Consider the following 21,951-nt stretch of genomic DNA (forward strand, 5'->3'; position numbering starts at 1 on the left):
GACCCCTGCCTGTCGTCCCTTACCGTTGCCCACCTCTGGTTTACTGACCCCTGCCTGTCGTCCCTTACCGTTGCCCACCTCTGGTTTACTGACCCCTGCATGTCGTCCCTTACCGTTGCCCACCTTTGGTTTACTGACCCCTGCCTGTCGTCCCTTACCGTTGCCCACCTCTGGTTTACTGACCCCTGCCTGTCGTCCCTTACCGTTGCCCACCTCTGGTTTACTGAACCCTGCCTGTCATCCCTTACCGTTGTCCACCTCTGGTTTACTGACCCCTGCCTGTCGTCCCTTACCGTTGCCAAACTCTGGTTTACTGACCCCTGCCTGTCGTCCCTTACCGTTGCCCACCTCTGGTTTACTGACCCCTGCCTGTCGTCCCTTACCGTTGCCCAGCTCTGGTTTACTGACCCCTGCCTGTCGTCCCTTACCGTTGCCCACCTCTGGTTTACTGACCCCTGCATGTCGTCCCTTACCGTTGCCCACCTCTGGTTTACTGACCCCTGCCTGTCGTCACTTACCGTTGCCCACCTCTGGTATACTGACCCCTACCTGTCGTCCCTTACCATTGCCCACTTCTGGTTTACTGACCCCTGCCTGTCGTCCCTTACCGTTGCCCACCTCTGGTTTACTGACCCCTGCCTGTCGTCCCTTACAGTTGCCCACCTCTGGTTTAATAACCCCTGCCTGTCGTCCCTTACCGTTGCCCACCTCTGGTTTACTGACCCCTGCCTGTCGTCCCTTACCGTTGCCCACCTCTGGTTTACTGACCCCTGCCTGCCGTCCCTTACCGTTGCCCACCTCTGGTTTACTGACCCCTGCCTGTCGTCCCTTACCGTTGCCCACCACTGGTTTACTGACCCCTGCATGTCGTCCCTTACCGTTGCCCACCTCTGGTTTACTGACCCCTGCCTGTCGTCCGTTACCGTTTCCCACCTCTGGTTTACTGACCCCTGCATGTCGTCCCTTACCGTTGCCCACCTCTGGTTTACTGACCCCTGCCTGTCGTCCCTTACCGTTGCCCACCTTTGGTTTACTGACCCCTGCCTGTCGTCCCTTACCGTTGCCCACCTCTGGTTTACTGACCCCTGCCTGTCGTCCCTTACCGTTGCCCACCTCTGGTTTACTAACCCCTGCATGTCGTCCCTTACCGTTGCCCACCTCTGGTTTACTGAACCCTGCCTGTCATCCCTTACCGTTGTCCACCTCTGGTTTACTGACCCCTGCCTGTCGTCCCTTACCGTTGCCAAACTCTGGTTTACTGACCCCTGCCTGTCGTCCCTTACCGTTGCCCACCTCTGGTTTACTGACCCCTGCCTGTCGTCCCTTACCGTTGCCCAGCTCTGGTTTACTGACCCCTGCCTGTCGTCCCTTACCGTTGCCCACCTCTGGTTTACTGACCCCTGCATGTCGTCCCTTACCGTTGCCCACCTCTGGTTTACTGACCCCTGCCTGTCGTCACTTACCGTTGCCCACCTCTGGTATACTGACCCCTACCTGTCGTCCCTTACCATTGCCCACTTCTGGTTTACTGACCCCTGCCTGTCGTCCCTTACCGTTGCCCACCTCTGGTTTACTGACCCCTGCCTGTCGTCCCTTACAGTTGCCCACCTCTGGTTTAATAACCCCTGCCTGTCGTCCCTTACCGTTGCCCACCTCTGGTTTACTGACCCCTGCCTGTCGTCCCTTACCGTTGCCCACCTCTGGTTTACTGACCCCTGCCTGCCGTCCCTTACCGTTGCCCACCTCTGGTTTACTGACCCCTGCCTGTCGTCCCTTACCGTTGCCCACCACTGGTTTACTGACCCCTGCATGTCGTCCCTTACCGTTGCCCACCTCTGGTTTACTGACCCCTGCCTGTCGTCCGTTACCGTTTCCCACCTCTGGTTTACTGACCCCTGCCTGTCGTCCCTTACCGTTGCCCACCTTTGGTTTACTGACCCCTGCCTGTCGTCCCTTACCGTTGCCCACCTCTGGTTTACTGACCCCTGCCTGTCGTCCCTTACCGTTGCCCACCTTTGGTTTACTGACCCCTGCCTGTCGTCCCTTACCGTTGCCCACCTCTGGTTTACTGACCCCTGCCTGTCGTCCCTTACCGTTGCCCACCTCTGGTTTACTGACCCCTGCATGTCGTCCCTTACCGTTGCCCACCTCTGGTTTACTGACCCCTGCCTGTCGTCCCTTACCGTTGCCCACCTTTGGTTTACTGACCCCTGCCTGTCGTCCCTTACCATTGCCCACCTCTGGTTTACTGACCCCTGCCTGTCGTCCCTTACCAATGCCCACCTCTCGTTTACTAACCCCTGCATGTCGTCCCTTACCGTTGCCCACCTCTGGTTTACTGAACCCTGCCTGTCATCCCTTACCGTTGTCCACCTCTGGTTTACTGACCCCTGCCTGTCGTCCCTTACCGTTGCCAAACTCTGGTTTACTGACCCCTGCCTGTCGTCCCTTACCGTTGCCCACCTCTGGTTTACTGACCCCTGCCTGCCGACCCTTACCGTTGCCCACCTCTGGTTTACTGACCCCTGCCTGCCGACCCTTACCGTTGCCCACCTCTGGTTTACTGACCCCTGCCTGTCGTCCCTTACCGTTGCCCACCTCTGGTTTACTGACCCCTGCCTGTCGTCCCTTACCGTTGCCCACCTCTGGTTTACTGACCCCTGCCTGTCGTCCCTTACAGTTGCCCACCTCTGGTTTACTGACCCCTGCCTGCCGTCCCTTACCGTTGCCCCACCTCTGGTTTACTGACCCCTGCCTGTCGTCCCTTACCGTTGCCCACCTCTGGTTTACTGAACCCTGCCTGTCGTCCCTTACCGTTGCCCACCTCTGGAATACTGACCCCTGCCTGTCGTCCCTTACCGTTGCCCACCTCTGGTTTACTGACCCCTGCCTGTCGTCCCTTACAGTTGCCCACCCCTGGTTTACTGACCCCTGCCTGTCGTCCCTTACCGTTGCCCACCTCTGGTTTACTGACCCCTGCCTGTCGTTCCTTACCGTTGCCCACCTCTGGTTTACTGACCCCTGCCTGTCGTCCCTTACCGTTGCCCACCTCTGGTATACTGACCCCTGCATGTCGTCCCTTACCGTTGCCCACCTCTGGTTTACTGACCCCTGCCTGTCGTCCCTTACCGTTGCCCACCTTTGGTTTACTGACCCCTGCCTGTCGTCCCTTACCGTTGCCCACCTCTGGTTTACTGACCCCTGCCTGTCGTCCCTTACCGTTGCCCACCTCTGGTTTACTAACCCCTGCATGTCGTCCCTTACCATTGCCCACCTCTGGTTTACTGAACCCTGCCTGTCATCCCTTACCGTTGTCCACCTCTGGTTTACTGACCCCTGCCTGTCGTCCCTTACCGTTGCCAAACTCTGGTTTACTGACCCCTGCCTGTCGTCCCTTACCGTTGCCCACCTCTGGTTTACTGACCCCTGCCTGCCGACCCTTACCGTTGCCCACCTCTGGTTTACTGACCCCTGCCTGTCGTCCCTTACCGTTGCCCACCTCTGGTTTACTGACCCCTGCCTGTCGTCCCTTACCGTTGCCCACCTCTGGTATACTGACCCCTGCCTGTCGTCCCTTACAGTTGCCCACCTCTGGTTTACTGACCCCTGCCTGCCGTCCCTTACCGTTGCCCCACCTCTGGTTTACTGACCCCTGCCTGTCGTCCCTTACCGTTGCCCACCTCTGGTTTACTGAACCCTGCCTGTCGTCCCTTACCGTTGCCCACCTCTGGAATACTGACCCCTGCCTGTCGTCCCTTACCGTTGCCCACCTCTGGTTTACTGACCCCTGCCTGTCGTCCCTTACAGTTGCCCACCCCTGGTTTACTGACCCCTGCCTGTCGTCCCTTACCGTTGCCCACCTCTGGTTTACTGACCCCTGCCTGTCGTTCCTTACCGTTGCCCACCTCTGGTTTACTGACCCCTGCCTGTCGTCCCTTACCGTTGCCCACCTCTGGTATACTGACCCCTGCCTGTCGTCCCTTACCGTTGCCCACCTCTGGTTTACTGACCCCTGCCTGTCGTCCCTTACCGTTGCCCACCTCTGGTTTACTGACCCTGCCTGTCGTCCCTTACCGTTGCCCACCTCTGGTTTACTGACCCCTGCCTGTCGTCCCTTACCGTTGCCCCACCTCTGGTTTACTGACCCCTGCCTGTCGTCCCTTACCGTAGCCCCACCTCTGGTGTACTGACCCCTGCCTGTCGTCCCTTACCGTTGCCCACCTCTGGTTTACTGACCCCTGCCTGTCGTCCCTTACCGTTGCCCAGCTCTGGTTTACTGTCCCCTGCCTGTCGTCCCTTACCGTTGCCCAACTCTGGTTTACTGACCCCTGCCTGTCGTCCCTTACCGTTGCCCACCTCTGGTTTACTGACCCCTGCCTGTCGTCCCTTACCGTTGCCCACCTCTGGTTTACTGACCCCTGCCTGTCGTCCCTTACAGTTGCCCACCTCTGGTTTACTGACCCCTGCCTGTCGTCCCTTACCGTTGCCCACCTCTGGTTTACTGACCCCTGCCTGTCGTCCCTTACCGTTGCCCACCTCTGGTTTACTGACCCCTGCCTGTCGTCCCTTACAGTTGCCCAACTCTGGTTTACTGACCCCTGCCTGTCGTCCCTTACCGTTGCCCACCTCTGGTTTACTGACCCCTGCCTGTCGTCCCTTACCGTTGCCCACCTTTGGTTTACTGACCCCTGCCTGTCGTCCCTTACCGTTGCCCACCTCTGGTTTACTGACCCCTGCCTGTCGTCCCTTACCGTTGCCCACCTTTGGTTTACTGACCCCTGCCTGTCGGCCCTTACCGTTGCCCACCTCTGGTTTACTGACCCCTGCCTGTCGTCCCTTACCGTTGCCCACCTCTGGTTTACTGACCCCTGCCTGTCGTCCCTTACCGTTGCCCACCTCTGGTTTACTGACCCCTGCCTGTCGTCCCTTACCGTTGCCCACCTCTGGTATACTGACCCCTGCATGTCGTCCCTTACCGTTGCCCACCTCTGGTTTACTGACCCCTGCCTGTCGTCCCTTACCGTTGCCCACCTTTGGTTTACTGACCCCTGCCTGTCGTCCCTTACCGTTGCCCACCTCTGGTTTACTGACCACTGCCTGTCGTCCCTTACCGTTGCCCACCTCTGGTTTACTAACCCCTGCATGTCGTCCCTTACCATTGCCCACCTCTGGTTTACTGAACCCTGCCTGTCATCCCTTACCGTTGTCCACCTCTGGTTTACTGACCCCTGCCTGTCGTCCCTTACCGTTGCCAAACTCTGGTTTACTGACCCCTGCCTGTCGTCCCTTACCGTTGCCCACCTCTGGTTTACTGACCCCTGCCTGTCGTCCCTTACCGTTGCCCACCTCTGGTTTACTGACCCCTGCCTGTCGTCCCTTACCGTTGCCCACCTCTGGTATACTGACCCCTGCCTGTCGTCCCTTACAGTTGCCCACCTCTGGTTTACTGACCCCTGCCTGCCGTCCCTTACCGTTGCCCCACCTCTGGTTTACTGACCCCTGCCTGTCGTCCCTTACCGTTGCCCACCTCTGGTTTACTGAACCCTGCCTGTCGTCCCTTACCGTTGCCCACCTCTGGAATACTGACCCCTGCCTGTCGTCCCTTACCGTTGCCCACCTCTGGTTTACTGACCCCTGCCTGTCGTCCCTTACAGTTGCCCACCCCTGGTTTACTGACCCCTGCCTGTCGTCCCTTACCGTTGCCCACCTCTGGTTTACTGACCCCTGCCTGTCGTCCCTTACAGTTGCCCACCCCTGGTTTACTGACCCCTGCCTGTCGTCCCTTACCGTTGCCCACCTCTGGTTTACTGACCCCTGCCTGTCGTTCCTTACCGTTGCCCACCTCTGGTTTACTGACCCCTGCCTGTCGTCCCTTACCGTTGCCCACCTCTGGTATACTGACCCCTGCCTGTCGTCCCTTACCGTTGCCCACCTCTGGTTTACTGACCCCTGCCTGTCGTCCCTTACCGTTGCCCACCTCTGGTTTACTGACCCTGCCTGTCGTCCCTTACCGTTGCCCACCTCTGGTTTACTGACCCCTGCCTGTCGTCCCTTACCGTTGCCCCACCTCTGGTTTACTGACCCCTGCCTGTCGTCCCTTACCGTAGCCCCACCTCTGGTGTACTGACCCCTGCCTGTCGTCCCTTACCGTTGCCCACCTCTGGTTTACTGACCCCTGCCTGTCGTCCCTTACCGTTGCCCAGCTCTGGTTTACTGTCCCCTGCCTGTCGTCCCTTACCGTTGCCCAACTCTGGTTTACTGACCCCTGCCTGTCGTCCCTTACCGTTGCCCACCTCTGGTTTACTGACCCCTGCCTGTCGTCCCTTACCGTTGCCCACCTCTGGTTTACTGACCCCTGCCTGTCGTCCCTTACAGTTGCCCACCTCTGGTTTACTGACCCCTGCCTGTCGTCCCTTACCGTTGCCCACCTCTGGTTTACTGACCCCTGCCTGTCGTCCCTTACCGTTGCCCACCTCTGGTTTACTGACCCCTGCCTGTCGTCCCTTACAGTTGCCCAACTCTGGTTTACTGACCCCTGCCTGTCGTCCCTTACCGTTGCCCACCTCTGGTTTACTGACCCCTGCCTGTCGTCCCTTACCGTTGCCCACCTTTGGTTTACTGACCCCTGCCTGTCGTCCCTTACCGTTGCCCACCTCTGGTTTACTGACCCCTGCCTGTCGTCCCTTACCGTTGCCCACCTTTGGTTTACTGACCCCTGCCTGTCGGCCCTTACCGTTGCCCACCTCTGGTTTACTGACCCCTGCCTGTCGTCCCTTACCGTTGCCCACCTCTGGTTTACTGACCCCTGCCTGTCGTCCCTTACCGTTGCCCACCTCTGGTTTACTGACCCCTGCCTGTCGTCCCCTACCGTTGCCCACCTCTGGTATACTGACCCCTGCATGTCGTCCCTTACCGTTGCCCACCTCTGGTTTACTGACCCCTGCCTGTCGTCCCTTACCGTTGCCCACCTTTGGTTTACTGACCCCTGCCTGTCGTCCCTTACCGTTGCCCACCTCTGGTTTACTGACCCCTGCCTGTCGTCCCTTACCGTTGCCCACCTCTGGTTTACTAACCCCTGCATGTCGTCCCTTACCATTGCCCACCTCTGGTTTACTGAACCCTGCCTGTCATCCCTTACCGTTGTCCACCTCTGGTTTACTGACCCCTGCCTGTCGTCCCTTACCGTTGCCAAACTCTGGTTTACTGACCCCTGCCTGTCGTCCCTTACCGTTGCCCACCTCTGGTTTACTGACCCCTGCCTGTCGTCCCTTACCGTTGCCCACCTCTGGTTTACTGACCCCTGCCTGTCGTCCCTTACCGTTGCCCACCTCTGGTATACTGACCCCTGCCTGTCGTCCCTTACAGTTGCCCACCTCTGGTTTACTGACCCCTGCCTGCCGTCCCTTACCGTTGCCCCACCTCTGGTTTACTGACCCCTGCCTGTCGTCCCTTACCGTTGCCCACCTCTGGTTTACTGAACCCTGCCTGTCGTCCCTTACCGTTGCCCACCTCTGGAATACTGACCCCTGCCTGTCGTCCCTTACCGTTGCCCACCTCTGGTTTACTGACCCCTGCCTGTCGTCCCTTACAGTTGCCCACCCCTGGTTTACTGACCCCTGCCTGTCGTCCCTTACCGTTGCCCACCTCTGGTTTACTGACCCCTGCCTGTCGTTCCTTACCGTTGCCCACCTCTGGTTTACTGACCCCTGCCTGTCGTCCCTTACCGTTGCCCACCTCTGGTATACTGACCCCTGCCTGTCGTCCCTTACCGTTGCCCACCTCTGGTTTACTGACCCCTGCCTGTCGTCCCTTACCGTTGCCCACCTCTGGTTTACTGACCCTGCCTGTCGTCCCTTACCGTTGCCCACCTCTGGTTTACTGACCCCTGCCTGTCGTCCCTTACCGTTGCCCCACCTCTGGTTTACTGACCCCTGCCTGTCGTCCCTTACCGTTGCCCCACCTCTGGTGTACTGACCCCTGCCTGTCGTCCCTTACCGTTGCCCACCTCTGGTTTACTGACCCCTGCCTGTCGTCCCTTACCGTTGCCCAGCTCTGGTTTACTGTCCCCTGCCTGTCGTCCCTTACCGTTGCCCAACTCTGGTTTACTGACCCCTGCCTGTCGTCCCTTACCGTTGCCCACCTCTGGTTTACTGACCCCTGCCTGTCGTCCCTTACCGTTGCCCACCTCTGGTTTACTGACCCCTGCCTGTCGTCCCTTACAGTTGCCCACCTCTGGTTTACTGACCCCTGCCTGTCGTCCCTTACCGTTGCCCACCTCTGGTTTACTGACCCCTGCCTGTCGTCCCTTACCGTTGCCCACCTCTGGTTTACTGACCCCTGCCTGCCGTCCCTTACCGTTGCCCAACTCTGGTTTACTGACCCCTGCCTGTCGTCCCTTACCGTTGCCCACCTCTGGTTTACTGACCCCTGCCTGTCGTCCCTTACCGTTGCCCACCTTTGGTTTACTGACCCCTGCCTGTCGTCCCTTACCGTTGCCCACCTCTGGTTTACTGACCCCTGCCTGTCGTCCCTTACCGTTGCCCACCTTTGGTTTACTGACCCCTGCCTGTCGGCCCTTACCGTTGCCCACCTCTGGTTTACTGACCCCTGCCTGTCGTCCCTTACCGTTGCCCACCTCTGGTTTACTGACCCCTGCCTGTCGTCCCTTACCGTTGCCCACCTCTGGTTTACTGACGCCTGCCTGTCGTCCCTTACCGTTGCCCACCTCTGGTTTACTGACACCTGCCTGTCGTCCCATACCGTTGCCCACCTCTGGTTTACTGACCCCTGCCTGTCGTCCCTTACCGTTGCCCACCTCTGGTTTACTGACCCCTGCCTGTCGTCCCTTACCGTTGCCCACCTCTGGTTTACTGACCCCTGCCTGCCGTCCCTTACCGTTGCCCACCTCTGGTTTACTGACCCCTGCCTGTCGTCCCTTACCGTTGCCCACCTTTGGTTTACTGACCCCTGCCTGTCGTCCCTTACCGTTGCCCACCTCTGGTTTACTGACCCCTGCCTGTCGTCCCTTACCGTTGTCCACCTCTGGTTTACTGAGCCCTGCCTGTCGTCCCTTACCGTTGCCCACCTCTGGTTTACTGACCCCTGCCTGCCGTCCCTTACCGTTGCCCACCTCTGGTTTACTGACCCCTGCCTGCCGTCCCTTACCGTTGCCCACCTCTGGTTTACTGACCCCTGCCTGTCATCCCTTACCGTTGCCCACCTCTGGTTTACTGACCCCTGCCTGTCGTCCCTTACCGTTGCCCACCTCTGGTTTACTGACCCCTGCCTGCCGTCCCTTACCGTTGCCCACCTCTGGTTTACTGACCCCTGCCTGTCGTCCCTTACCGTTGCCCACCTTTGGTTTACTGACCCCTGCCTTTCGTCCCTTACTGTTGCCCACCTCTGGTTTACTGACCCCTGCCTGTCGTCCCTTACCGTTGCCCACCTCTGGTTTACTGACCCCTGCCTGTCGTCCCTTACTGTTGCCCACCTCTGGTTTACTGAGCCCTGCATGTCATCCCTTACCGTTGTCCACCTCTGGTTTACTGACCCCTGCCTGTCGTCCCTTACCGTTGCCAAACTCTGGTTTACTGACCCCTGCCTGTCGTCCCTTACCGTTGCCCACCTCTGGTTTACTGACCCCTGCCTGCCGACCCTTACCGTTGCCCACCTCTGGTTTACTGACCCCTGCCTGCCGACCCTTACCGTTGCCCACCTCTGGTTTACTGACCCCTGCCTGTCGTCCCTTACCGTTGCCCACCTCTGGTTTACTGACCCCTGCCTGTCGTCCCTTACCGTTGCCCACCTCTGGTATACTGACCCCTGCCTGTCGTCCCTTACAGTGCCCACCTCTGGTTTACTGACCCCTGCCTGCCGTCCCTTACCGTTGCCCCACCTCTGGTTTACTGACCCCTGCCTGTCGTGCCTTACCGTTGCCCACCTCTGGTTTACTGAACCCTGCCTGTCGTCCCTTACCGTTGCCCACCTCTGGTATACTGACCCCTGCCTGTCGTCCCTTACCGTTGCCCACCTCTGGTTTACTGACCCCTGCCTGTCGTCCCTTACCGTTGCCCAGCTCTGGTTTACTGACCCCTGCCTGTCGTCCCTTACCGTTGCCCCACCTCTGGTTTACTGACCCCTGCCTGTCGTCCCTTACCGTTGCCCACCTCTGGTTTACTGACCCCTGCCTGTCGTCCCTTACCGTTGCCCACCTCTGGTTTACTGACCCCTGCCTGTCGTCCCTTACCGTTGCCCACCTCTGGTTTACTGACCCCTGCCTGTCGTCCCTTACCGTTACCCCACCTCTGGTTTACTGACCCCTGCCTGTCGTCCCTTACCGTTGCCCACCTCTGGTTTACTGACCCCTGCCTGTCGTCCCTTACCGTTGCCCACCTCTGGTTTACTGACCCCTGCCTGTCGTCCCTTACCGTTGCCCCACCTCTGGTTTACTGACCCCTACCTGTCGTCCCTTACCGTTGCCCACCTCTGGTTTACTGACCCCTGCCTGCCGTCCCTTACCGTTGCCCACCTCTGGTTTACTGACCCCTGCCTGTCGTCCCTTACCGTTGCCCACCTCTGGTTTACTGACCCCTGCCTGTCGTCCCTTACCGTTGCCCACCTCTGGTTTACTGACCCCTGCCTGTCGTCCCTTACCGTTGCCCACCTCTGGTTTACTGACCCCTGCCTGTCGTCCCTTACCGTTGCCCACCTCTGGTTTACTGACCCCTGCCTGTCGTCCCTTACTGTTGCCCACCTCTGGTTTACTGACCCCTGCATGTCGTCCCTTACCGTTGCCCACCTCTGGTTTACTGACCCCTGCATGTCGTCCCTTACCGTTGCCCACCTTTGGTTTACTGACCCCTGACTGTCGTCTCTTACCGTTGCCCACCTCTGGTTTACTGACCCCTGCCTGTCGTCCCTTACCGTTGCCCACCTCTGGTTTACTGACCCCTGCATGTCGTCCCTTACCGTTGCCCACCTCTGGTTTACTGAGCCCTGCATGTCATCCCTTACCGTTGTCCACCTCTGGTTTACTGACCCCTGCCTGTCGTCCCTTACCGTTGCAAAACTCTGGTTTACTGACCCCTGCCTGTCGTCCCTTACCGTTGCCCACCTCTGGTTTACTGACCCCTGCCTGTCGTCCCTTACCGTTGCCCACCTCTGGTTTACTGACCCCTGCCTGCCGACCTTTACCGTTGCCCCACCTCTGGTTTACTGACCCCTGCCTGTCGTCCCTTACCGTTGCCCACCTCTGGTTTACTGACCCCTGCCTGTCGTCCCTTACCGTTGCCCACCTCTGGTTTACTGACCCCTGCCTGTCGTCCCTTACCGTTGCCCACCTCTGGTTTACTGACCCCTGCCTGTCGTTCCTTACCGTTGCCCCACCTCTGGTTTACTGACCCATGCCTGTCGTCCCTTACCGTTGCCCACCTCTGGTTTATTGACCCCTGCCTGTCGTCCCTTACCGTTGCCCACCTCTGGTTTACTGACCCCTGCCTGTCGTCCCTTACCGTTGACCTCCTCTGGTTTACTGACCCCTGCCTGTTGTCCCTTACCGTTGCCCACCTCTGGTTTACTGACCCCTGCCTGTCGTCCCTTACCGTTGCCCACCTCTGGTATACTGACCCCTGCCTGTCGTCCCTTACAGTTGCCCACCTCTGGTTTACTGACCCCTGCCTGTCGTCTCTTACCGTTGACCTCCTCTGGTTTACTGACCCCTGCCTGCCGTCCCTTACCGTTGCCCACCTCTGGTTTACTGACCCCTGCCTGTCGTCCCTTACCGTTGCCCCACCTCTGGTTTACTGACCCCTGCCTGTCGTCCCTTACCGTTGCCCACCTCTGGTTTACTGACCCCTGCCTGTCGTCCCTTACCGTTGACCTCCTCTGGTTTACTGACCCCTGCCTGTCGTCCCTTACCGTTGACCTCCTCTGGTTTACTGACCCCTGCCTGTTGTCCCTTACCGTTGCCCACCTCTGGTTTACTGACCCCTGCCTGTCGTCCCTTACCGTTGCCCACCTCTGGTATACTGACCCCTGCCTGTCGTCCCTTACAGTTGCCCACCTCTGGTTTACTGACCCCTGCCTGTTGTCTCTTACCGTTGACCTCCTCTGGTTTACTGACCCCTGCCTGCCGTCCCTTACCGTTGCCCACCTCTGGTTTACTGACCCCTGCCTGTCGTCCCTTACCGTTGCCCCACCTCTGGTTTACTGACCCCTGCCTGTCGTCCCTTACCGTTGCCCACCTCTGGTTTACTGACCCCTGCCTGTCGTCCCTTACCGTTGACCTCCTCTGGTTTACTGACCCCTGCCTGTTGTCCCTTACCGTTGCCCACCTCTGGTTTACTGACCCTGCCTGTCGTCCCTTACGGTTGCCCACCTCTGGTATACTGACCCCTGCCTGTCGTCCCTTACAGTTGCCCACCTCTGGTTTACTGACCCCTGCCTGTCGTCCCTTACCGTTGACCTCCTCTGGTTTACTGACCCCTGCCTGTTGTCCCTTACCGTTGCCCACCTCTGGTTTACTGGCCCCTGCCTGTCGTCCCTTACCGTTGACCTCCTCTGGTTTACTGACCCCTGCCTGTTGTCCCTTACCGTTGCCCACCTCTGGTTTACTGACCCCTGCCTGTCGTCCCTTACCGTTGCCCAACTCTAGTATACTGACCCCTGCCTGTCGTCCCTTACAGTTTCCCACCTCTGGTTTACTGACCACTGTCTGTCGTCCCTTACCGTTACCCCACCTCTGGTTTACTGACCCCTGCCTGCCGACCCTTACCATTGCCCACCTCTGGTTTACTGACCCCTGCCTGTCGTCCCTTACCGTTGCCCACCTCTGGTTTACTGACCCCTGCCTGTCGTCCCTTACCGTTGCCCACCTCTGGTATACTGAGCCCTGCATGTCGTCCCTTACCGTTGCCCACCTCTGGTTTACTGACCCCTGCCTGCCGACCCTTACCGTTGCCCACCTCTGGTTTACTGACCCCTGCCTGCCGACCCTTACCGTTGCCCACCCCTGGTATACCGACCCCTGCATGTCATCCCTTACCGTAGCCCACCTCTGGATTACTGACTCCTGCATGTCGTCCCTTACCGTTGCCCACCTCTGGTATACTGAGCCCTGCCTGTCGTCCCTTACCGTTGCCCACCTCTGGTTTACTGACCCCTGCCTGTCGTCCCTTACCGTTGTCCACCTCTGGTTTACTGACCCCTGCCTGTCGTCCCTTACCGTTGCCCCACCTCTGGTTTACTGACACCTGCCTGTCGTCCCTTACCGTTGCCCACCTCTGGTTTACTGACCCCTGCCTGCCGACCCTTACCGTTGGTCCACCTCTGGTGTACTGACCCCTGCCTGTCGTCCCTTACCGTTGCCCACCTCTGGTTTACTGACCCCTGCCTGTCGTCCCTTACCGTTGCCCACCTCTGGTTTACTGACCCCTGCCTGTCGTCCCTTACCGTTGCCCACCTCTGGTTTACTGACCCCTGCCTGTCGTCCCTTACCGTTGACCACCTCTGGTTTACTGACCCCTGCCTGCCGCCCCTTACCATTGCCCACCTCTGGTTTACTGACCCCTGCCTGTCGTCCCTTACCGTTGCCCACCTCTGGTTTACTGACCCCTGCCTGTCGTCCCTTACCGTTACCCCACCTCTGGTTTACTGACCCCTGCCTGTCGTCCCTTACCGTTGCCCACCTCTGGTTTACTGACCCCTGCCTGTCGTCCCTTACCGTTGCCCACCTCTGGTTTACTGACCCCTGCCCGTCGTCCCTTACCGTTGCCCACCTCTGGTTTACTGAGCCCTGCCTGTCGTCCCTTACCGTTGCCCACCTCTGGTTTACTGACCCCTGCCTGCCGTCCCTTACCGTTGCCCACCTCTGGTTTACTGACCCCTGCCTGTCGTCCCTTACCGTTGCCCACCTCTGGTTTACTGACCCCTGCCTGTCGTCCCTTACCGTTGCCCACCTCTGGTTTACTGACCCCTGCCTGTCGTCCCTTACCGTTGCCCACCTCTGGTTTACTGACCCCTGCATGTCGTCCCTTACCGTTGCCCACCTCTGGTTTACTGACCCCTGCCTGTCGTCCCTTACCGTTGCCCACCTTTGGTTTACTGACCCCTGACTGTCGTCTCTTACCGTTGCCCACCTCTGGTTTACTGACCCCTGCCTGTCGTCCCTTACCGTTGCAAAACTCTGGTTTACTGACCCCTGCCTGTCGTCCCTTACCGTTGACCTCCTCTGGTTTACTGACCCCTGCCTGTTGTCCCTTACCGTTGCCCACCTCTGGTTTACTGGCCCCTGCCTGTCGTCCCTTACCGTTGACCTCCTCTGGTTTACTGACACCTGCCTGTTGTCCCTTACCGTTGACCTCCTCTGGTATACTGACCCCTGCCTGTTGTCCCTTACCGTTGCCCACCTCTGGTTTACTGGCCCCTGCCTGTCGTCCCTTACCGTTGACCTCCTCTGGTTTACTGACCCCTGCCTGTTGTCCCTTACCGTTGCCCACCTCTGGTTTACTGACCCCTGCCTGTTGTCCCTTACCGTTGCCCACCTCTGGTATACTGACCCCTGCCTGTCGTCCCTTACAGTTTCCCACCTCTGGTTTACTGACCACTGCCTGTCGTCCCTTACCGTTACCCCACCTCTGGTTTACTGACCCCTGCCTGCCGACCCTTACCATTGCCCACCTCTGGTTTACTGACCCCTGCCTGTCGTCCCTTACTGTTGCCCACCTCTGGTTTACTGACCCCTGCCTGTCGTCCCTTACCGTTGCCCACCTCTGGTATACTGAGCCCTGCATGTCGTCCCTTACCGTTGCCCACCTCTGGTTTACTGACCCCTGCCTGCCGACCCTTACCGTTGCCCACCTCTGGTTTACTGACCCCTGCCTGCCGACCCTTACCGTTGCCCACCCCTGGTATACCGACCCCTGCATGTCATCCCTTACCGTAGCCCACCTCTGGTTTACTGACTCCTGCATGTCGTCCCTTACCGTTGCCCACCTCTGGTATACTGAGCCCTGCCTGTCGTCCCTTACCGTTGCCCACCTCTGGTTTACTGACCCCTGCCTGTCGTCCCTTACCGTTGTCCACCTCTGGTTTACTGACCCCTGCCTGTCGTCCCTTACCGTTGCCCCACCTCTGGTTTACTGACACCTGCCTGTCATCCCTTACCGTTGCCCACCTCTGGTTTACTGACCCCTGCCTGCCGACCCTTACCGTTGGTCCACCTCTGGTGTACTGACCCCGCCTGTCGTCCCTTACCGTTGCCCACCTCTGGTTTACTGACCCCTGCCTGTCGTCCCTTACCGTTGCCCACCTCTGGTTTACTGACCCCTGCCTGTCGTCCCTTACCGTTGCCCACCTCTGGTTTACTGACCCCTGCCTGTCGTCCCTTACCGTTGCCCACCTCTGGTATACTGACCCCTGCCTGTCGTCCCTTACCGTTGTCCACCTCTGGTTTACTGACCCCTGCCTGTCGTGCCTTACCGTTGCCCACCTCTGGTTTACTGACCCCTGCCTGTCGTGCCTTACCGTTGCCCACCTCTGGTTTACTGACCCCTGCCTGTCGTCCCTTACCGTTGCCCACCTCTGGTTTACTGACCCCTGCCTGTCGTCCCTTACCGTTGCCCACCTCTGGTTTACTGACCCCTGCCTGTCGTCCCTTACCGTTGCCCCAGCTCTGGTTTACTGACCCCTGCCTGTCGTCCCTTACCGTTGCCCACCTCTGGTTTACTGACCCCTGCCTGTCGTCCCTTACCTTTTCCCACCTGCGGTTTACTGACCCCTGCCTGTCGTCCCTTACCTTTTCCCACCTCTGGTTTCCTGACCCCTGCCTGCCTTGACTTGTCTATCGTCTGTCCCTGTTGCAATATTGAACTGTTGTTTATTCGACGTGGTCTGCATCTGGGTCTTACCCTCATACCTGATAAGGAGCACCATTGTGAGAAGTGGCAGAGTGTCACTCTGGCACCAGCGACTCTACACCTCTGTGTCATAGCCTGTGTGTCGGTCTGTAAGAGGGACTCCAAGAAGCTTCTCATTAAATATATTTGTAATTTACAAGGTTTTGGCTACACTTGACTTTCCAACACACTATCACAATAAATAGAATTATATATTATATTATAATAACGAAAAAGCTATATCTCACCTGGGATTGCCGCAAATGGCAGGCTGGCTAACTTTGAGCTATTCATCCAGTCCCGAGACCCTAGCAAAACTCGGCTTTTAATTGACCTGACTTTCATTTATCTCCATATCCAGCCCTTATATTTAACCTCATAATGAAGTGTTCTACAAGTAGAACACAAAACTATTTGACATGAACAGTTGCATTCATCAGTTTTATTGACAAACGTCAACAACAACAAAAATAAAGTCTGACAAAGCAAAAACATGATAAAAATGAATTTACATGAAAGCTTTAAGTACAGAAATGGTTTGCTCAGTGGGAAATGAATATCCAACTAGTCAGTGACAACTGTGGGGAGTTTGGAACTTGTGAAAGCAGCTATTTGAGCTTATTACAGTATTATCAACACTTTGTCTTGGGATTTCCTATGATCTAAGTAGAAGAACGTCTTTCCTTCTAACGACTCTTGTGTAGCTTCTGTGCGTCATAGAGCAAAACATGTGCGTGTTTGTGAGAGTCTCAGCTTTTCATAGATCACTTTTAATAGTGTGTAGCTCAAACCATTCTGGCTATACAGGCGTTTTTGTAAAGAAAAAAGACCCAGCCCCGAGGCCCTTCAGGATCTGTTCTTGTCTCACAAACACCGCTCCAGCTTAGCTCCCGTTAAACGGATGCAGAAGAAATAGACAAATCCAATGAAACAACCCAAAATTCTGTAGCTCAAACACACAATGTTTAAAATACGTCTTAAATAACAGCAGAGCAACGGTGGGACTCATTGCATTAACATTACTGCACGTTTTAGTAACTTGGAATAGCAGATCCTGGCTTTGTTTTAAGGACACTTCCATGAACAAGTGTTGGATCACGTCCAACTACGTTTCCGATTTGAAATGTCTGATGCAGATTTAACCAGATATAATCACGGTTAGCATAGGAGGAGTCAGGTTGCAAGGAGTCAGGTTACAAGGAGTCAGGTTAAAAGGAGTCAGGTTACAAGGAGTCAGGTTACAAGGAGTCAGGTTACAAGGAGTCAGGTTACAATGAGTCAGGTTACAAGGAGTCAGGTTACAAGGAGTCAGGTTACAAGGAGTCAGGTTACAAGGAGTCAGGTTAAAAGGAGTCAGGTTAAAAGGAGTCAGGTTACAAGGAGTCAGGTTACAAGGAGTCAGGTTACAAGGAGTCAGGTTACAAGGAGTCAGGTTAAAAGGAGTCAGGTTACAAGGAGTCAGGTTACAAGGAGTCAGGTTACAAGGAGTCAGGTTACAATGAGTCAGGTTACAAGGAGTCAGGTTACAAGGAGTCAGGTTACAATGAGTCAGGTTACAAGGAGTCAGGTTAAAAGGAGTCAGGTTACAAGGAGTCAGGTTACAAGGAGTCAGGTTACAAGGAGTCAGGTTAAAAGCAGTCAGGTTACAAGGAGTCAGGTTACAAGGAGTCAGCTTAAAATAAGTCAGGTTACAAGGAGTCAGGTTACAACAGGTCAGGTTACAAGGACTCAGGTTACAAGGAGTCAGGTTACAAGGAGCCAGGTTACAAGGAGTCAGGTTACAAGGAGTCAGGTTAAAAGGAGTCAGGTTACAAGGAGTCAGGTTACAAGGAGTCAGTTTACAAGGAGCCAGGTTAAAAGGAGTCAGGTTACAAGGAGTCAGGTTACAAGGAGTCAGGTTACAAGGAGTCAGGTTACAAGGAGTCAGGTTACAAGGAGTCAGCTTAAAATAAGTCAGGTTACAAGGAGTCAGGTTACAAGGAGCCAGGTTACAAGGAGCCAGGTTACAAAGGAAGGAGTCAGGTTACAAGGAGTCAGGTTACAAGGAGCCAGGTTACAAGGAGCCAGGTTACAAGGAGCCAGGTTACAAGGAGTCAGGTTACAAGGAGCCAGGTTAAAAGGAGTCAGGTTACAAGGAGTCAGGTTACAAGGAGTCAGGTTACAAGGAGTCAGGTTACAGTATTTAATCAGAACAGCTCTTTGACATGTGCAACTTGGCCAACGATTTTAATTTGCTGATACTTGAACTTAAACTAAAACGTAAACTTTTCTAATTTTTCGCAAGTATGGCCCCACAGAGATTTGATTTGCAGAGATATGCTGTACTCTTACCTTCAGATATATACAGTGACCTCAGAGAGGGAGTGGCTGAGCGGTTTAGCTGGGTCAGTTGAGTCACGGGCACCGGCCGGAGATCCGTCTGGGAGTGGGGGGCTTTCTTCGGGCCGATGGACCCCCTGGGTGTAGCTGTGGTGCTGGTTGAGGACAGACTCAGAGCATCTCCCTCCGACTCCCAGTCTGTCCTCCCTGTCTCCACGTCTTCCCTGGAGCTAGACTCTGGGCTACTGAGGCAGGATGGGATGCTTCCCTTCCCTGGCCCATTGGAAGAGAGCTGTGAGGGGGAGCGACGGAGACCCAGGGTTGGGCCCTGACCCATCTCCTGCCCCATACTGGTCCCCTGACCCATCTCCTGCCCCAGGCTGGTCCCCTGACCCATCCCCTGCTTCAGGCTGGTACCCTGACCCATTCCCAGCCACTGGCTCGTCCCCTGCCCCATCCCCAGCCACAGGCCAGGGGGATGGGAAGCCTTGTCTTTGGGCTGGTGGTGGGAGGAAGTGCCAGTGGTCTTGGAGGAGCTGTTCTGCTCAGAGGAGTGGGAGGAGAGGGACTCCATGCTTCCCAAGGGGGTGCTGCCTGGACTGCTGCTGAACGTGTCACCTGTACAAGGACCAGAGAGCATGAACACACAGAATCATTAAAACCTGCTGAACGGGTGACCAGGAACACACAGCATCATTAAAACCTGCTGAACGGGTCAGCAGGAACACACAGCATCATTAAAACCTGCTGAACGGGTCACCTATTACAAGGACCAGGAACACACAGAGTCATTAAAACCTCCTGAATGGGTCACCAGGAACACACAGCATCATTAAAACCTGCTGAACGGGTCACCAGGAACACACAGAGTCACTAAAACCTGCTGAACGGGTCACCAGGAACACACAGAGTCATTAAAACCTGCTGAACGGGTCACCTATTACAAGGACCAGGAACACACAGAGTCATTAAAACCTGCTGAACGGGTCACCAGGAACACACAGCATCATTAAAACCTGCTGAACGGGTCACCAGGAACACACAGAGTCATTAAAACCTGCTGAACGGGTCACCAGGAACACACAGAGTCATTAAAACCTGCTGAACGGGTCACCAGGAACACACAGAGTCACTAAAACCTGCTGAACGGGTCACCAGGAACACACAGAGTCACTAAAATCTGCTGAACGGGTCACCAGGAACACACAGCGTCATTAAAACCTGCTGAACGGGTCACCAGGAACACACAGAGTCACTAAAACCTGCTGAACCGGTCACCAGGAACACACAGAGTCATTAAAACCTGCTGAACGGGTCACCAGGAACACACAGAGTCACTAAAATCTGCTGAACGGGTCACCAGGAACACACAGCGTCATTAAAACCTGCTGAACGGGTCACCAGGAACACACAGAGTCATTAAAACCTGCTGAACGGGTCACCAGGAACACACAGCATCATTAAAACCTGCTGAACGGGTCACCAGGAACACACAGCATCATTAAAACCTGCTGAACGGGTCACCAGGAACACACAGAGTCATTAAAACCTGCTGAACGGGTCACCAGGAACACACAGCATCATTAAAACCTGCTGAACGGGTCACCAGGAACACACAGAGTCACTAAAACCTGCTGAACGGGTCACCAGGAACACACAGAGTCATTAAAACCTGCTGAACGGGTCACCAGGAACACACAGAGTCACTAAAACCTGCTGAACGGGTCACCAGGAACACACAGAGTCATTAAAACCTGCTGAACGGGTCACCAGGAACACACAGAGTCATTAAAACCTGCTGAACGGGTCACCAGGAACACATAGAGTCATTAAAACCTGCTGAACGGGTCACCAGGAACACACAGAGTCATTAAAACCTGCTGAACGGGTCACCAGGAACACACAGAGTCATTAAAACCTGCTGAACGGGTCACCAGGAACACACAGAGTCACTAAAATCTGCTGAACGGGTCACCAGGAACACACAGCGTCATTAAAACCTGCTGAACGGGTCACCAGGAACACACAGAGTCATTAAAACCTGCTGAACGGGTCACCAGGAACACACAGCATCATTAAAACCTGCTGAACGGGTCACCAGGAACACACAGCATCATTAAAACCTGCTGAACGGGTCACCAGGAACACACAGAGTCATTAAAACCTGCTGAACGGGTCACCAGGAACACACAGCATCATTAAAACCTGCTGAACGGGTCACCAGGAACACACAGAGTCACTAAAACCTGCTGAACGGGTCACCAGGAACACACAGAGTCATTAAAACCTGCTGAACGGGTCACCAGGAACACACAGAGTCACTAAAACCTGCTGAACGGGTCACCAGGAACACACAGAGTCACTAAAACCTGCTGAACGGGTCACCAGGAACACACAGCATCATTAAAACCTGCTGAACGGGTCACCAGGAACACACAGAGTCACTAAAACCTGCTGAACGGGTCACCAGGAACACACAGCATCATTAAAACCTGCTGAACGGGTCACCAGGAACACACAGAGTCACTAAAACCTGCTGTACGGGTCACCAGGAACACACAGAGTCATTAAAACCTGCTGAACGGGTCACCAGGAACACACAGAGTCACTAAAACCTGCTGAACGGGTCACCAGGAACACACAGAGTCATTAAAACCTGCTGAACGGGTCACCAGGAACACACAGAGTCACTAAAACCTGCTGGATGAGCGACTACTGAGACAAAACACAGTGACTGCATCTCAAATGGCATCTTATTCAATACGTAGAACCTATAGGCACACTGTCCCCTATATAGTGCACTACTTTTGACCAGGAACCTATAGGCACACTGTCCCCTATATAGTGCACTACTTTTGACCAGGGACCTATGGCACACTGTCCCCTATATAGTGCACTACTTTTGACCAGGAACCTATGGCAGACTGTCCCCTATATAGTGCACTACTTTTGACCAGGGACCTATGACACACTGTCCCCTATATAGTGCACTACTTTTGACCAGGGACCTATGACACACTGTCCCCTATATAGTGCACTACTTTTGACCAGGGACCTATGGCATCCTGTTCCCTATAGAGTGCACTACATTTGACCAGGAACCTATGGCACACTGTTCCCTATAGAGTGCACTACATTTGACCAAGAACCTATGGCATCCTGTTCCCTATATAGTGCACTACTTTTGACCAGGGACCTATGGCACACTGTCCCCTATATAGTGCACTACTTTTGACCAGGAACCTATGGCACACTGTTCCCTATATAGTGCACTACTCTTGACCAGGGACCTATGGCACACTGTCCCCTATATAGTGCACTACTTTTGACCAGGGACCTATGGCACACTGTCCCCTATATAGTGCACTACTTTTGACCAGGAACCTATGGCACACTGTCCCCTATATAGTGCATTACTTTTGACCAGGGACCTATGGCACACTGTCCCCTATATAGTGCACTACTTTTGACCAGGGACCTATGGCACACTGTTCCCTATATAGTGCATTACTTTTGACCAGGGACCTATGGCACACTGTTCCCTATATAGTGCATTACTTTTGACCAGGAACCTATGGCACACTGTCCCCTATATAGTGCATTACTTTTTCACCAGGAACCTATGGCACACTGTCCCCTATATAGTGCATTACTTTTGACCAGGAACCTATGGCACACTGTCCCCTATATAGTGCATTACTTTTGACCAGGGACCTATGGCACACTGTCCCCTATATAG

General features: G+C 55.7%; 1 protein-coding gene across 2 annotated transcripts in view; it reads right to left on the reverse strand.

The window, feature by feature from the left end:
• LOC135553260 (rho GTPase-activating protein 42) overlaps positions 1-21,951 on the reverse strand; it is a 240,268-nt gene that overhangs the window by 35,215 nt on the left and 183,102 nt on the right. For both annotated transcript variants that reach the window (XM_064985435.1, XM_064985434.1), the window contains one exon: positions 18,225-18,830. In XM_064985435.1, coding sequence (XP_064841507.1) covers positions 18,225-18,830 — 606 coding nt within the window. The remainder of the gene's footprint in view (positions 1-18,224; positions 18,831-21,951) is intronic.

This window comes from Oncorhynchus masou, chromosome 13 (assembly GCF_036934945.1).
Source record: "Oncorhynchus masou masou isolate Uvic2021 chromosome 13, UVic_Omas_1.1, whole genome shotgun sequence".
Taxonomy (NCBI): Eukaryota; Metazoa; Chordata; class Actinopteri; order Salmoniformes; family Salmonidae; genus Oncorhynchus; species Oncorhynchus masou.